The sequence below is a fragment of the Notamacropus eugenii genome, chromosome 3 (assembly GCF_028372415.1).
Source record: "Notamacropus eugenii isolate mMacEug1 chromosome 3, mMacEug1.pri_v2, whole genome shotgun sequence".
NCBI lineage: Eukaryota > Metazoa > Chordata > Mammalia > Diprotodontia > Macropodidae > Notamacropus > Notamacropus eugenii.
Window position 1 is genome coordinate 335,840,747 of NC_092874.1, and position 16,035 is coordinate 335,856,781.

Below are 16,035 nucleotides of genomic sequence, written 5' to 3' on the forward strand. Positions count from 1 at the left end.
AAACCAGATAGTCCTTTGGTGTTTTACCATAAGATTCACTTCTTAAATATACAGTTCTTGTAGAGTTACACTAAACCTCATCTCTTTAATCCATAATACCTACCCCTGAGTATAGAGCTTTTCAGCAATTTTCATGGTTTCTTTGGCATTTATCTTCAACTTTCGAGAAGCCAGTTTCTCAAGCTCCTGTTGCATGAATAAAAATTTCACATTAGGAACCAATGAAATGCATGAATCAAGAGTAAAAGAGCTAGAAAATTCACCCTTCAAAGATAGTCTGTTTATTCAATATCACTGCAGCTATCACTTTCTTATAGTTGTAACCATGGAGAAATAAAAAGCATCACTGGTTTTAAGAAAGTATAAAACAAGTTAGAAAGATAATAATATGAGACTATGCCATCTGAAACTTGAAAGAACCTAGTAAAATTTTCTGATATGGATATGCGTCATCACAAACTTATTATTTTTTTAGACAACAATATAATCACAAATAATAATAAATATTATTATATATATAACATTAAAACAAAATAATCACAAATAAATCAGCTATAAGAAAGATCAAATCCAAAGTTATTTATAATTATCAATTGCAACTACTGACTTCTTCACAGACACTGCAAAGTTAACCTCCCATTCAGTTCTCTCAACATAGCAGGCAAATTCTCCCCAGAATTCTTTTTAGTATATTTTTTCCCACAATTATCTGACACACAGGGTAACAGTTAATCTCTGTTATCTCAGGAAATGTCTCTTCAGTCTATCTCAAAAATGAGTTTACTCACTCAAGTCTTCCAGGAAAGAGCACTTAATCTTTATTCTCCATGATATTAGTGCAGGCTTTTCCCAATTATGACAGTTAACTCTCCTGATGACAGTTAAACTATAAATCCTCAAGATTAGACAAATATTACAGTCGGGACCAGGGGGGAAGAAACAATAGTAGTTAAAACTTGTATTATGTGTTTGTTAAAAAAGAAATTTTATTTGCAACTAGTTTCATGGGGAAAATGGGAAAGAGGAAGACGGAAAGTTCTAATTCAGAAAGCTAGGTGAATCAATGGCAGGCAAGAATACAGAAGTTTCACAGGGAAAGAAGGAAACAGACAACAGACTGAGGCTATAAACCACCTCTCAACAATACTCAGCCTGATCTGAAAAACCCAACGTGCCGTTCGTGATAAAGTTTCTAAGATAAACTTATTAGTAAGCAGCATTGAGAAAACTAGGTACAAAACTTATATGGAAGATAAAACAGAGAAACTGTCATTTGTTTTTTTGATTGAATACAAACACTTGGGGGAGGAGTAGGACACCTCTTTTTCTGATTTCTGGGAATTAAACCTATTCATAATCCCCCTCCTAATTTGGACAGGTCCCTAATCTTCCCTCCAATCAGAAATTAGATTACCTAATCTTGTATCCTGGTTCATATCTTATTTTTTTTTTTTAACGCATAAAAACCTATTTTCCACTGTATTTGGGGTCCAGTGCCATGCTGAGGAGCCCTGATCCAAATCTGTTATGCAACTGGCATTCATTGCTTAATAAACTGATATGCTCAGCCAAGCTCGAACCTTTGTTTACTCAGTTATTCCAGATTTCACCAGTCACAAAGTAAAGAGTGGCACATCCACTTAGCGCTAAAAAAAGCCTGAGGCTCACAGACACCCTACCATCAATAAAACCAACCTACTTTTAACATACTTCTTCAGGCTAAATGTTCATGTGACTTCTCTTCTTTTCAAATTTGTCTTGAGTTTTATTTTAATTCACTTTACAAAAATATTAGGCGTAAGGACACATGGGTAGAGAGTTCAATGAATTGTGATTTGCCCTGAACTCGAACTCCTTTGGATTAACCCTAGATCAAAAGTAAGAGCTATGTATCTATGGCAGAATAGATTATTATTCTATACTAATCTATATTAAAAGATCTATATTAAAAGATCCTGGTCACCATCAAGTGATACTTACTTAGCGCTTTCATAAGTAATGATACTTTAATCATATTTCTACCCTACAAAAAGACAGTGAAATACTATTTCTTAGTAATGTAATGAATCAGAAGTTGACATTTAAAGAGATAGCTAATAGCACTTAGATTCTACATACCACAGTATCCAAGGGCAGGGGCCTCCATCTGCTTTTCGGCTTAGATCCAACTTCTACCACTGTGGCTACTGGATTCTGAAAAATCAAGGAGAAAAAAGTAAAGGAATCTTCTATTACAGTGTCCTGATGTGTGTGTGTTCATCCTTTGTTGCTGAAGAAGACCATACCATTAGAGAAATGATGACATGACTTCCACTTGACTTTGTTTTGAGTGAGGGAGGGCTGTGCAGGTCACCAGCCTCACTTCTCCTCCAGAGCCATCTGAATCCAGTGACCAGATATTCATCAGGATGACTGCAGATGACCCAGGATGAGGCAACTGGGGTTAAGTGACTTGCCCAAGGTCACACAGCTAGTGAGTGTCAAGTGTCTGAGGTGAGATTTGAACTCAGGTCCTCCTGACTCCTGTACTCGTGCTCTATCCACTGCACCACCTGGCTGCCCAATGTGTCCTGATGAAGAGGTGATAAGGATCCCTTCCCCTCCTACCTGCTCCCTTAATCATATCCCTTCCTGTCTTTTTTGTAGATTGTCCCTCCTCCTCTTCCCCTAACTTGCCTGCCCCCATCTCTGATCTTCTCCTAGGTGCTGGCTCCTTCCCTGCTGCCTACAAATCCACTCATGTCTCCCCTTATCCTCAAAAAAAGTCATCACTGGACCATACAATCTCCTCAAGTAAAAGTATCATCTTTCTCTTCCTTTTCAGAGTCAAACTCCCAGAAAAAATGTGTCTACACTTTTAGCTCCCACTTCTCCTTTCGCTTGCTTCTCAACCCTCTGAGGTCTTGTTTACAACTCCATTGCTCAACTAAAACTGTTCTCTCCAATGGTGCCAATGATGTCATAATTATCAGGCTTTTCTCAAACCTCAGCCTTCTCAACCTGTGCACTGAAACTGCTCATCACCCTTCCTCCTTGATACTCTTCTCTCCCTCACTTCTCAGTGAAATTACTTTCTTCTTACCTGTCTGACCTTCTCTGTCTTCTTGTCTGGCTTACATCCACATCACACTCCCTACATGTGAGTATGTACCAAGCCTCTGTCCTGGGCCCCCTTTTATCTGTTCTACACTTTCTCAATATGAGGCCTCATCAACTTCCAAAGATTTATCTCTAGGCAGTTTATACCAAGATTTATATACCTACCTCTCATCTCCTGAAAGGTGACAAAAATTGAAACTCCTAGCAACATCATATTTGAAATCCAGAGGTTCCAAGTCAAAGAAAAATTACTGCAAGGAACCAAAAGGAAGGAGTTCAAGTACTGGATCTATGTATAGAGTCCTAAAAGTCTTCGTGAATGTTAAGGTTGATGAGGTCACTAACCAGCTTAAGCTGCACTAAGACTTTTGGGGACAAAGCTTAAAGCTGCATTAAGACTTTGAGGACACCCTGTGTTTAGACCTAGTCTCTCTTCTGAGCTCCATTCTTGAATGTCTATGGGATATTTCAAACAGAATATTCTGTAGATACCTCAAACTCAGTATTTCTGGACTTCTAATCCACAATGACAACATGAAAAGCTGAAGAAGAGCCCAACTCTACCACATGTACTCCAACAAAGATACAAAAAGGATATCAGAGAAAACAGTGACCAAGAAATCCAAAGACAACTAATGCTAAGCACGTAAATCCAGCCTAGAATTGCACAAAAAGAGCCAGCTTTTTTCCCAGAGCCAACTCTGTCAAACAGGCTGTGATGATAGAGGTGGTCCAACCCTGGAGTAGCACAGGGATTGATGAGAAGGGACACTGGAAATCCAGTGCTAGGATCTTGGGCAATTCAGGATGACTTGAAACCTACATGTCTTCTGAGAGCAAATACGCTAGAGGGGATGGCAGCCAGCAGAAGCCCAGGAAACAAAAGCCTGACTACTCCATCCAAGAGTGCAAATAATTACGAAGCTCAACTTATATATTCTGTTTACATTATTTGCATCTAATTTTACTTCTACAAACACTTCTGGGAATAATAAAACATTGGGGAAAACACAAAAACTCAAAACATCAGTTCTATTTTTCTTCATATTTCAGTAAGGTAAAAATGGGGCAACAAATGTCAATCCAATTCAGTGATTGTTCAAGTGTTTCTTTTGCACAAGGTTCTGTGGCTATAGTTTGTCTGAGGGTATATGCTGTTTAGTGGAATAAGGAACGAAGTGCTGAGCACAGTGCCTGGCACGAAGCAGCTATTGTTTGTCCTTCATTCTCAAAGAGGACCATGACGTCAGGAAGGTGATGCTATGACTTACAAACAAACTGGATTTAAGTGAGGCAGGGCTGTGTAAAGTCACCAGCCTCACTTTCTCCTTTGGAGCCATCTGGGCCTAGTGGCCAGATGTAGATCAGGATGATTGGAGATGGCCCCTGATACACTGCAAGACTTTAGTCTTTTTAAGTTAAGGTCTTTACCAGGTCTCAGTTTAATTAAAGCAACACCCATTCAGTGATTAAGGCTAGGTAAGGAATGAAGCAAAGAATGGCCTATTTTACCTGGCCAAAAACAAAATCAAATCAATCTGGGAGGGGAAGACCCTCAGAGTTTCTGGCCAAAACAGAATCAATTGCCATTTATACTCACTCTGAGCCATCAGGGCCCAAAAAATGACCAGGTAAGGCTTGGGCTGGGACCTATTGTTGGGCAATCAATGAGAACCACAGTGATTTGGGTTTAAGGCTGATCCTTAGGAAAGAAATCTGGCCTGTAAGCCCCAAGGTATCTTTTGAGGTTTCAGTAGTCAAAATTTACATTCCTTTGGGCAGAGCACCTGCAGGTAAGGATATTAATACCCTCCCTGGACAGAGGGAGAGGAGGGAGGAGAGGAAAGGAGAACGGAAAGAAGGAAGGAGCTGTGCTGGCATGTAGCAGGTACTTAATAAATGCTAGTTGACTGACTTACAAGGAATAGAGTATATATCTCAAATTAAGCCTCATATAGTTTTCTTTTTTATTATTGTTATTTTTAAATTTGTTTTCAGTGTTCTACAATAACTTAGATTCCATATAACTTAGATTTTTTCCCCCTTCCTCTCCGAGTCGGCATACAGTTTTATATAGCTTCTACACATACAATCCTATTAGATACATTTTCACCTGGGTCATGTTGCATAGAAGAATTAAAATGAATGGGAGAAATCATAAAACAAACCAAAACGTTATACAAAAGAAAATGATCTGCTACATTGTGCGATCAAATTCCATAGTTCTTTCTCTGGATGTGGAAGGCGTTTTGCCTTAAAAGACCATTGGGAATAGTTTAAGTCCTTGCATTGCAATGAAGTTCTAAGTCTACCAGAAAAAACTCTCACACACTGTGGTCGTTGCTGTGCACAAAGTTCTCCTGGTTCTGCTCCTTTCGCTCAGCATCAGTTCATATAAGTCTTTCCAGGCCTCTCTGAAGTCTTCCTGTTCATCATTTCTTACAGCACAATAGGCTTTTATAATTTTCAAAAGCATTTCCCCTTATATGGTCATTTGGAGTCTGAAGATATGAGTTTTGGTCCTAGATTTAGTTCTGCTACCAACCAGCTATGTGACTGGACCACTCATTTCATTTCTCTAGGCTTCACTTTCCTCTTTTGTACAATGAGAAGGTCTGAATTAGATTACCTCTGAGATCTCTTCCACCTATATACTCCCTACTCTATGATTCTATAACCACCCCACAGTCTCATTCTGGCTAGTCTTTAGTGCATCCTACTTCAGGAAGGTACGTTTCAGTTCCAACTTCTGACTTCTAGAATCTGCTCCCAAATTCTGACAATCCCAAAGCTCTGGTCTAGAGTCTAATAATTCAAGGAGTTTGTGGGATCAGAAGCAGGACTTTCCTCTCCTTCTCACTTCCTCCCCTAGAGCTGTTTCCATTCAGTTCTAGTTCCCTTGATTCACAAAACTCTCAGCAGGGATTTCCTGATCTGCAGAACTAAAAAAAAGTAGCTTAGAACTGGGAGGAAGTGTAGCAGAATCAAATAGTAACAGCTGCATAAAATATTCTGCCAAATCAGAGGAAGCAGTTATGAAAATGTTCAGTTTGTTATTCTTGAATCATGGAGATTTTAAAAGGATTTCCTACCTCCATGCACATCTGATAGAGGACAAGACATGCTGTATGGTTAAAGAGACGATGTCTTTTCCAGCTGAAGTCCACAACGCCATCTTCATGCTCATGAGTCACTGCATTAGAAGGACAAAGATGAAGGGGATGGACAAAAATGAAAACTGTTATAGTTAAATGGATGGAAAGCAAAACTGAATTAAAGTGAGACTGTAAGAACTGTGGATTAGAAAATATAAGAGCGTCCTGAAATCAGGAAATGGCATCCCAAACTAGCTGAACACAACAAGGGTAGATGAATGTTTATAAGACTTGTTGAAATTCTTTTCCCACATGGATCATGCACATTCCAACCCCTAAACTGCTCCTTTACCTTTTATTTTGTGGAAAGTCTCTGGCACAAAAGCTTGGATGGCTTTGAACCTTTCTACTACAAATCCCAAAGTTGGGAACTGACAGCTACCATAACTGATCAGCTGCTCTGCCAATACCTCTGGAAAGATTTTCTGAAGTCTTAAGGTCTGGAACCTTGTGAAAGCAGCACCTGGGAAGGGAATGAGTAAAACAAAGGAGAAAAAAACAAGAAATGTTTAGATTTAGGTTCAGTGGCACATTTCATTTTCTTGCTAAGCTTACTTTTGGTTCCTCAGCCAAAGGCATATTCCAACGTTCCCAAAATGAACCATTACCCAAATTCTGACAACAAAATAGGACTGGGACATTCCTGGCCTGTGACCATGGATCTCAGCTGGGAAAAAATTAAAGGAATCTCTTAAGAAAGGGATGGCTTCTCACCTATCCTCAGGTCTAGTTCCTGTCTCACATCCACAGCATCGCTCACTCTCTGATCAGGCTCAGTCAGGTGCTGACAGGCTGACCTGACAGCATGTGCAGTGATTTCAGAGAAGCGGGCTCTAAATACTCGGAGATTTGGTTTCACTGTCAAAAAAAAGGAAACACATAACAGAGTCAAATCCCAAAGACTGATTCAACACTCTCCTCAAAAGTAATATTTTCTTAAAAGGCTGAATTAAAACTAGTTTGAGAGTTTAAAGTGTATCTAACTGAATCTGCTTTAATAGTCATTTTATTTCACTTAATACTTAATGGAACAACAAATCAAGAATTATTGTTTTTTAGGTTAGCTCTGAGTCTTATCGGTTTTGTGGAGAAAAAACCCCCCAAAATGAGCTAGTTGTTTCCTTTAAATTGGATGTGTTACTACAACGAACACAACATAAAAAAGCAACCAAATTTTGTGTTAATAGGAAAAATATTCAAATGTAACAGATAATATCCACAACATACAATCAAAGTGTCTGTAAACAAAATTACAAAGGTGGAAAATAATGGGTAACATTGGCCAATCATACTATTAAGCAGTTCTGTTCAGTTGATTTCAGGGAACCTACTTTATGTGCAGGGTTTTGTGGGATAGGGTCTGTTGTGTTAACACAAAATGTATTAATTTTTTAAAGTAAACTTTAAAAAAAATTAAACTGGCCATGTTAGAAAAAAAGAGAGACTGAAAAGAGAATACACTCTCTTTGGGGTCAGCTATTGATCAAGATGCTCCTGGCAAGTCTTTTCACTGAGATACAATCTCCCTTTTCCTTACAAATCTTTGTAGGAAAGAGAGAGTAATCTGCTAGTTAAATAGACTTGAGGAATTTTTTGATTGAAATGAAAAGACATGCACAGAGGGTTCCTGCTCTAATGGAGTTTACTATCCACTGCAATAAGGGATAATAACTCTTCCTTCCAGAAAGCAAATAAAGAACAACATACAAAAAGAGAAAGAAAAAAAAAGCCAATCCAAGGTTGTGAGCATAGTATGAGAGTTGGGGGCATTCAGCAAAGGTCAGGCAATTAGTGGCTGACTGGGAGAGTTTGAGAGATGTGCATTAAAATTTTAAATATTATGCAGAGATATTATTTACCAGCTTTGCACACATGGATGATTTCAAACCCAATGTTCTCTCCCTCTCTGTCACAATCAGTCCAGATTACCAGAGACTGGCACTGTCTGACCTCTTTCTCCAGGGTTCTCTGAAATATGAATTTGAAAAAGAAAAATGTTGATAGCACAACCCATAAAACAAAGAATTAAATCAGAAATCAGTAAATGAAACTGTCATACTTTAACTTATCAGACTAAGTAATGAAGCAATGGATTATAAGTACAACAATACAACTAAGTATACCACGTCAAATCAAGTCAAGAAGCATTTATCAAACACCTGCTATATACCAGACACTGTGCGAAGTACTGGGGATACAAAGAAAGGCAAAAGACAGTCTCTGCTCTCAATGACTTCACAGTCTAATAGTGGAATACCATAGCAAACAGAAGTGTACAGGACATATAAAGAGATCATCGTAGAGGGAAGCCCGGAAAGTTAGAAGGTGGGGGTGAGGAGGGAGGGCACACCAGGCAAGGGAGCCAGGCAGCGAAAAACGCTCAGAGTTCAGAGACAGACTGACTTGTGTGAAGAGCGGCACACATTCTGTTATGCGAGTAGGTGGGGTTTGGGGGTGAGAGTCTGGATGGAGATGCAGATGCAGAAATGATTGTTATGTAAAAACAAAAGGCATTAATAAAACTTATTTTGTTGAAAAGTTATTACAATTTTATTTTTTTTAAACTTACTATTAAAGTATTAAAAAGACAGAACATAAGGTTCTTGGGCCCTGAAGTTCAAAACTGCCATTGCTCAGAAAATGGTTAAGATCCTGCACGATCAGCCTTCTCACAGGCTCCTCCTACCTTGATATCTACAAAGTTCTCTGGACAGTATTTTTCAATTTGAGCTTCAAAGAGTACAAGAGGGTTGCAGCTCTGCCTAGAGAACAAACAGCAATAGAAAAACATATCAGTGGAACGGATAAGACATGCACAATTTAGAATCAAACCCATGAAACAGTGTAGTCTTCAATTAATCCAAGAATACGAATTACTGGGAAAGGAAATTTATCATTAAATGAAAACTGCTGAGAAGTTGTTTAAGCAGTGGGGCATAAAATTCAATTAGACCAAAAACTTAAACCATCTGCCATAATATATTCCAAATGGATCATCCCTCTAAATATAAAAAGTTACATCATTAAAAAAAGAAGAAGAAATGAGAGGTTTGACCTTTTCAAACAATAGTCAGAAGAAAAGTTCTTAACCAGCAACAATATGGAGAGAATTACTAATGACAAAACAGATCATTTCAATTTTATAAAAATAAAAAGGATGTATAAATAAAAAGCAATGTAACTGTATTAATAAGAAAAGATGAAATGAGAAAGGATACTTGCACTATTTCTGATTAAGTCTGAAATCTAAAATAAAAAGGAAATTGGCACATATTTATGAGATTACAAGGTGTTTTCCAATAGTTCAACAGTCAAAGGATATGGACAGACAATAATCAAAGGAAGGAAAAAACCTAATCAGTAAGCTGTGATCCCAGGGTCAATCATTTGTAAATTTTTTCATCATCTCAAATAATAAGAAATGAAAATTTAAACATCTCTGAGATATCAACTTATATCCATTGAAATGACAATAATGGTAAATTCAATACTGGTAGGGAAAATATGACACAGCAAGTTATTGCTGTAGGAGCTGTGAATTGGTCCCATCGTCTAGGAAGACAATAAGAAACTACACAATAAAAGCTTTTCCTTTCTTTTTTGGGGGGTGGGGTATTTACTTTGTATCTTTTTTACATTAAATTTTATTTTTTCAATTAACAAAAGTCAATTTTCTCTCCATCCCATTTACCACCATTAAAGAAACCCAACAATATCCTTTAACAAACATGTATAGTTAAGCAAAACAAATTCTCACATTGGCTGTGTCAAAAATTTTATGTCTCACTGTGCCCCCTGAGCCCATCATCTCTCTGTTAGGATGTAGGCTGCAAACTTCATCTCTGGTTTTCTGGAAGCATGGTTAATAGTTGCACTGCTCAGAGTTCTCAAGCTTTTCAAAGTTTTGTTTTTATAGTGTTGCATAAATTGTTCTCCTGGCTCTTCTCACTTCACACTGCATCATTTTATATGAGTCTCCCCAGATTTCTCTGAAACTAACCCCACCATTTTTACCACACGTAAGTATTCTATTACATTCACATACCATAATTTGCTCAGCCATTCTCCAGTTGATGGGCATCCTCTTAAGTTTCCAGTTCTTTGCTACTACAAAAAGTGCTGCTATAAATAATTTTGTACATATAGGTCTTTCTGCTCTTCAAAAACACTTTCTAAAAAATTCATATTTGACTAAAATGTTCCAGTCCTTTAATACCAAGATACCGCCGTTGTTGTTGGTCCTTCATTCTCGAAGAGGGCCATGACATCAGGAAGATGGTGCCATGACATGCAAGGGAGGGAGGGAGGGAGGGCTGTGCAAAGTCACCAGCCTCACTCTCTCTTCCACAGTCATATGTATCTAGTGGCAAGATGTAGATTAGGACCATCCAATTCACTCTGGCTCTCACTGACTGAACAACAGGTCCCAGCCCCCGCCCCACTTGATCATTGTTTGGGTCCTTATTGGCTTAGAGTGAATGTAAATAGAAACTGTTTCTGTTTTGGCCAGAAACCCTCAGCATCTTCCCTTCCCAGATTAATTTTTTTTTACTCAGTAAAGAGGTCATTCTCTGCCTCATATCTTACCTAGCCTTAATCAATGAGCCAAACTGAGACCTGTTACTATACTGAATAACAGTGGTGATAATGGACATCCTGATCTTACTGGAAATGTATCTAGCTTATCCCCATTCATATAATGCTTGCTGATGGTTTTAGGTAGATACTACTTATTATTTTAAGGAAAGCTCCATTTATTCTTATACTCTCCAGTGTTTTCCACAGGAATAGATGTTGTATTTTGTCAATGGTTCACTCTTTATAAAAACAACCTTAAAACATAAAGCTTTCCTCCTAAGAAGAAATTATCTAGCTGTGAAAATATATTCAGAGAATTATTTGTAATCAATCAATAAATATTTATTAAGTATTGACTAAATGCCAGGCAGCAAGGTGAAGAAAGTTGGCCTTGGAGCCAGGAAGACCTGAGTCTAAGTGCCACCTCTGACACACAATGGCTATGTAAATATGGGCAAGTTACTTGACTTTTCAGTTCTCCAGGCAATTCTCTAAGACTCTAAGTTGCAGAAGAGGTGCCAACCTACACTAGTTGAGAGAACTTCCTCATCTAAAAACACTAAGAGGTTAAGTGACTTCTCAACAGTCACAAAACCAGTTATGTGTCAGAGGCAAGACTTGAACCCAGGTGTTCCTGGCTTCAAAGCTCATTCTATAAGTACCTGTGGAACCCATCTGCTCCACAGACATACTCTTCTATGTGCCAATTGACATTTTTTCTCCCAGACTAGGCTTTTTCCTTTAATGTATGGAATAAACTTATGTTCTAAATTGTAATAAAATGAGGATTTTTTTTTTACCACAACACCATCATAGACTTTCCTTAGGGACCTTCTGAAGATAAAATCTTTATTAGATCTTTAACTAATTCTGTCCCATGGAAATAGTAACATTAGCTAGTTAACACTACAGTGAAGATGAATTGACGTGAGCCACTCATTAATATTCAGTCATGTGGAAGGCCTAAGATAACTAAGACAGAAAGGTTGTAGAAAAAAGTCCAGAGCTAGGGATGCTGTAAGTGATCAGATGCCTTCAGTAAAAGGTACAGTGACAGAGAAGCCAGAAGCAGGGCAGAACCCAGCTCAATTTCAGAATGCATGCCAAGGTTTATAAAAACCAATTTTCATTTTAAGTCCGTTATTTTAAAAATTGCTTCAGTTCAATAAACAAGTTCTCTGGATTAAAAAAAACCTCCAAAAGACTTGAATTTTCTGCTCTTTTTTTCTTTCTTCTTTATTTATTTATTTAACTTTTAACATTCATTTTCACAAAATTTTGGGTTCCAAATTTTCTCTCCTTATGTCCCCTCCCCCCACCCCAAAACACCAAGCGTTCTAATTGCCCCTGTCTGCCAATCTGCCCTCTCTTCTATCATCCCTCTCTGCCCTTGTCTCCATCCCCTTTACCTGTATTTCTTATTTCCTAGTGGCAAGAACAGTACTCGACAGTTGTTCCTAAAACTTTGAGTTCCAACTTCTCTTCCTCCCTCCCTCCCCACCCCTTCCCTTTGGAAGGCAAGCAATTCAATATAGGCCAAATCTGTGTAGTTTTGCAAATGACTTCCATAATAGTAGTGTTGTGTAAGAACTAATTATATTTCCCTCCATCCTATCCTGTCCCCCAATACTTCTGTTCTCTCTTTTGATCCTGTCCCTCCCCATGAGTGTTGACCTCAAATTGCTCCCTCCTCCCCATGCCCTCCCTTCCATCATCCCCCCCACCCTGCTTATCCCCTTATCCCCCGCTTTCCTGTATTGTAAGATAGGTTTTCATACCAAAATGAGTGTGCATTTTATTCCTTCCTCTAGTGGAATGTGATGAGAGTAAACTTCATGTTTTTCTCTCACCTCCCCTCTTTATCCCTCCACTAATAAGTCTTTTGCTTGCCTCTTTTATGAGAGATAATTTGCCCCATTCCATTTCTCCCTTTCTCCTCCCAATATATTTCTCTCTCACTGCTTAATTTTCTGCTCTTTTTAAAAACTCTTTAACTCCCCAAACAGACACCATAAGTTCTGCAAAAACCAGGAAACTTAGAATGAAATGAATTGTTGATTACACACTATAATAATTACCATTCCAAATGACTTTAGACTAAAACAGTAGATAAGGCATTTTTGTCTTTCTCTTGCTTTAGAATGAACAAATCCTATGTAACTAGAACATCATATGAGACAAGGATCAAAAGCCTTTCTGGAACATAATGTTTAAGGAAGTAAAGTAAATATAGAAACAAACTTCTTGAACTCCTCTATTAATATGTACAACAAATGTAATATCCCTTGTAGTTATGGGCAGTGTCTAGAATTTACTGAGTGTTCCAAAACTCAAAACAATAAAGTTAACCTTAAGTATCTGATAAAGGTTTATACCCACTTGGTCCCTTAGAATTTTGTGGTATTTCACAGCTCTGTGTAAAGTGAAAACACCCACCTCCCTCTTTCCACCAAGGTAAGTACTGACCATTTTCTAAACGGCATCTGGAAATCATGAGCGAGCAAATGTCCAGAAACAGAAGTCATTACCATGGTTACATTCTGTGGGGGAGATAGGGAGTGAAGGAAAAAAATGATTATAGCATATCTATTTTTTTAATTTAAAAAAATTGTAAATTCAATTTTATTTTATTTTTAGGTTCAATTCTTTTCTTTCCACTCCTCACTAAGAAAGCAAGAAAAAATAAGTTACAATCAAGGAAAATAAATTTCCACATTGGTCATGTCCAAAGAATTCTTCCAAGTAATGGAAGAAGCATCAAGCATCTTCTATATGAGCCTTTCCTGATCCCTACAACTGCTAGTGTGCACCTTTCCACAATACCCTGTATTAATTACTTTGCATATAACTTATTTACTAACTTTACATTTATGCTATATAGACACTAGTATATTCAAATATAGAAAGCAAAGTAACTACTGAAAGGAAAAAAATGACCTATTAGACAGCTAGGTACTACTGTGAATAGTTAGTGCTGGACCTGGAATCAGGACGACCTGAGTTCGCATCTGGTCTCAAGACACTAACCACTTGTGTGAGCCTCTGTTTGCTTCCATTCCCTCATCTGTAAAATGGGGATAATAATAGCACCTAACCTGCACAGTCATTGTGACAATCACATGAGATAATAATTGTAAAGTGCTTAGCGCAGTGCCTGGCACATAGTAAGTGCTACATAAATATTATTACCTATTGGTACAAAAATGTTCATAGCAGCTTTATTATTCATCATAGGAAGAAACTTAGGAATAACATGGTTGAAATGACCAGAGGATGAACAAATTGTGTTATATGATTGCATTACCAGAAATGACATATGAAGACTACAAAGAAATATGGGAAGAGATATAAAGTGATGCAGAGTTAAGAAAGTTGGATTAGAATATATCAACTACAAATACGTAACTAACAAAATCTGAAAAGATGCATAGAAATGATACGGAAATGTTTCTTAAAACAAATTGTGAAAAAAAGGAATTTTTGATTATGTAAAATTTCTGTTTGTGATAAAGTACTTCAGTACCTACCTGGCCATACAGCTGATAGTCAAACTCATAGATCTTATTGAATTTGGACAGTCCTTCTCTCTATTTAGAAAGAAATAAAAATGAAAAACAAAACGAAGCAAAACCTAAAGCTTTTCAACAAACTCTAAACCATTGGCAAATGAAAATCACACCAAAATTTTAACTGTTGATTCTGAAAGACTCGCAAAATCAGGCATTTCATTGCTTTCTTTCCTTCCCTCCCCTTCCCTACTCTCCTCGCCCATAAATTAAAGGTGCATTACATCCCTCAACTCCTCCCCAAGGTGCCGAGAGGTTTCAAAGTATAACAGGGACTAGGGAAATGGGCTCAAATACAGCTCTGCCAATAATTTACTATGGAAACCTACAAATGGTATCATCCCTCTGAACCTTAATTTCTTCATTAATAAAATTCTGAAGCTAGAATAGATGGTATCTAACATTCCTTCCAACTCTAGCATCGTAGGATTCTATAAATGGAGGTCAGTGGGATCAGAGCATCACAGACTACAGAACTAGAAGAGATGTTAGAGGTTAGATAATCTAAACTCTTCATCTTACAGATGAAGAAAATAACGTCTAGAGAAGGGAAATGACTTGCTTATATTCATAGATGTAGAAAGTAGAAGAGCCAGGATATGAATATAGGTCCTACATTTCTGTCTTAACTCTGGATAAAATATAGAAAATGAACCAGAGATACAACAATTATATGCAAACCTATAAAACTAGTACAACATGGTGAATTTTTGTTGGGAGGGGCCAAAAAAAAGGCTAATAGAAAAATACCATAAATTTGTAGACATTCTGGGAAGTTTCCAGGCTGGGAACATCAGTCAGTTAATTAATTGATCAAAAAAAATGTAACTGTGGAATCTGTTACAAAAATACATATTAATTAGGTTCTGTGGATGCAAGAACAAGTTTCATTACAGCAAAAACCTACTGAAGTCATCCTTCAGTTCAATTAAAAAGACATTTATTAAAATATATTATGTGCAAGGCATAATGCATATTAGTCACAGAAACCTCGTTCTCCCTAAGACACTTGATCCCAGGTGATTCTCTCCTGGACTAATGAATGCACCTTCTCTCCCATCCCCTGACATTAGTTGATGGGCTCAAGTAGATCTTTTGCTTGCACCTCCCTGCCACTCCCAGGTTCCTCTCCCATGAGTCCAAAGGAAGGTAAATTTGGATGGCCAAAAGATGCCTAGTTGACTTGGGTTTTACTGGCTAGTTTCCGTTTCCTTTCTTTTCCTTTCCCTTCCCTTCCCTTCCACTTAAACCTACTGCACAGTGAAGCTCAGACATCATGAGGCCCCTGCCCCCTGCCTAAAGGCTCTCTTCTGGACCCTCCTGGCTTCACAGTCATTATCAGCAATAACCGTTGCTGTTTCCCTCCCAGTCTGATGTCTTTATTTTTCTTTGCCTCATTAAAGGGGCTGTGCCCTGGCTACTTCTTAAACAGGCCAATTCAAAGAATGGGCGTTATCTCACCCTAAGTGAGTTCCTGTATAGACCTTGGCCTAAAGGGCCCAAGGTCTCCCAGTGCATCCTGGGTCATCTTCAGTCATCCTGATGAATATCTGGTCACTGGATTCAGATGGCTCAGGAGGAGAAGTGAAGCTGGTGACCTGCACAGCCCTCCCTCACTCAAAACAAAGTCAAGTGCA

General features: G+C 38.0%; 1 protein-coding gene across 3 annotated transcripts in view; it reads right to left on the reverse strand.

The window, feature by feature from the left end:
* TOP3A (DNA topoisomerase III alpha) overlaps positions 1-16,035 on the reverse strand; it is a 38,076-nt gene that overhangs the window by 19,031 nt on the left and 3,010 nt on the right. The window contains exons 2-10 of one of the 3 annotated variants that reach the window (XM_072597083.1): positions 14,360-14,419; positions 13,299-13,372; positions 8,941-9,016; positions 8,114-8,222; positions 6,969-7,112; positions 6,547-6,717; positions 6,192-6,292; positions 2,119-2,193; positions 104-186 (exon numbers count right to left, since the gene is read on the reverse strand). In XM_072597083.1, coding sequence (XP_072453184.1) covers positions 104-186; positions 2,119-2,193; positions 6,192-6,292; positions 6,547-6,717; positions 6,969-7,112; positions 8,114-8,222; positions 8,941-9,016; positions 13,299-13,372; positions 14,360-14,419 — 893 coding nt within the window. The remainder of the gene's footprint in view (positions 1-103; positions 187-2,118; positions 2,194-6,191; positions 6,293-6,546; positions 6,718-6,968; positions 7,113-8,113; positions 8,223-8,940; positions 9,017-13,298; positions 13,373-14,359; positions 14,420-16,035) is intronic. The other 2 variants (XM_072597084.1, XM_072597086.1) reach the window with 2 other exon arrangements.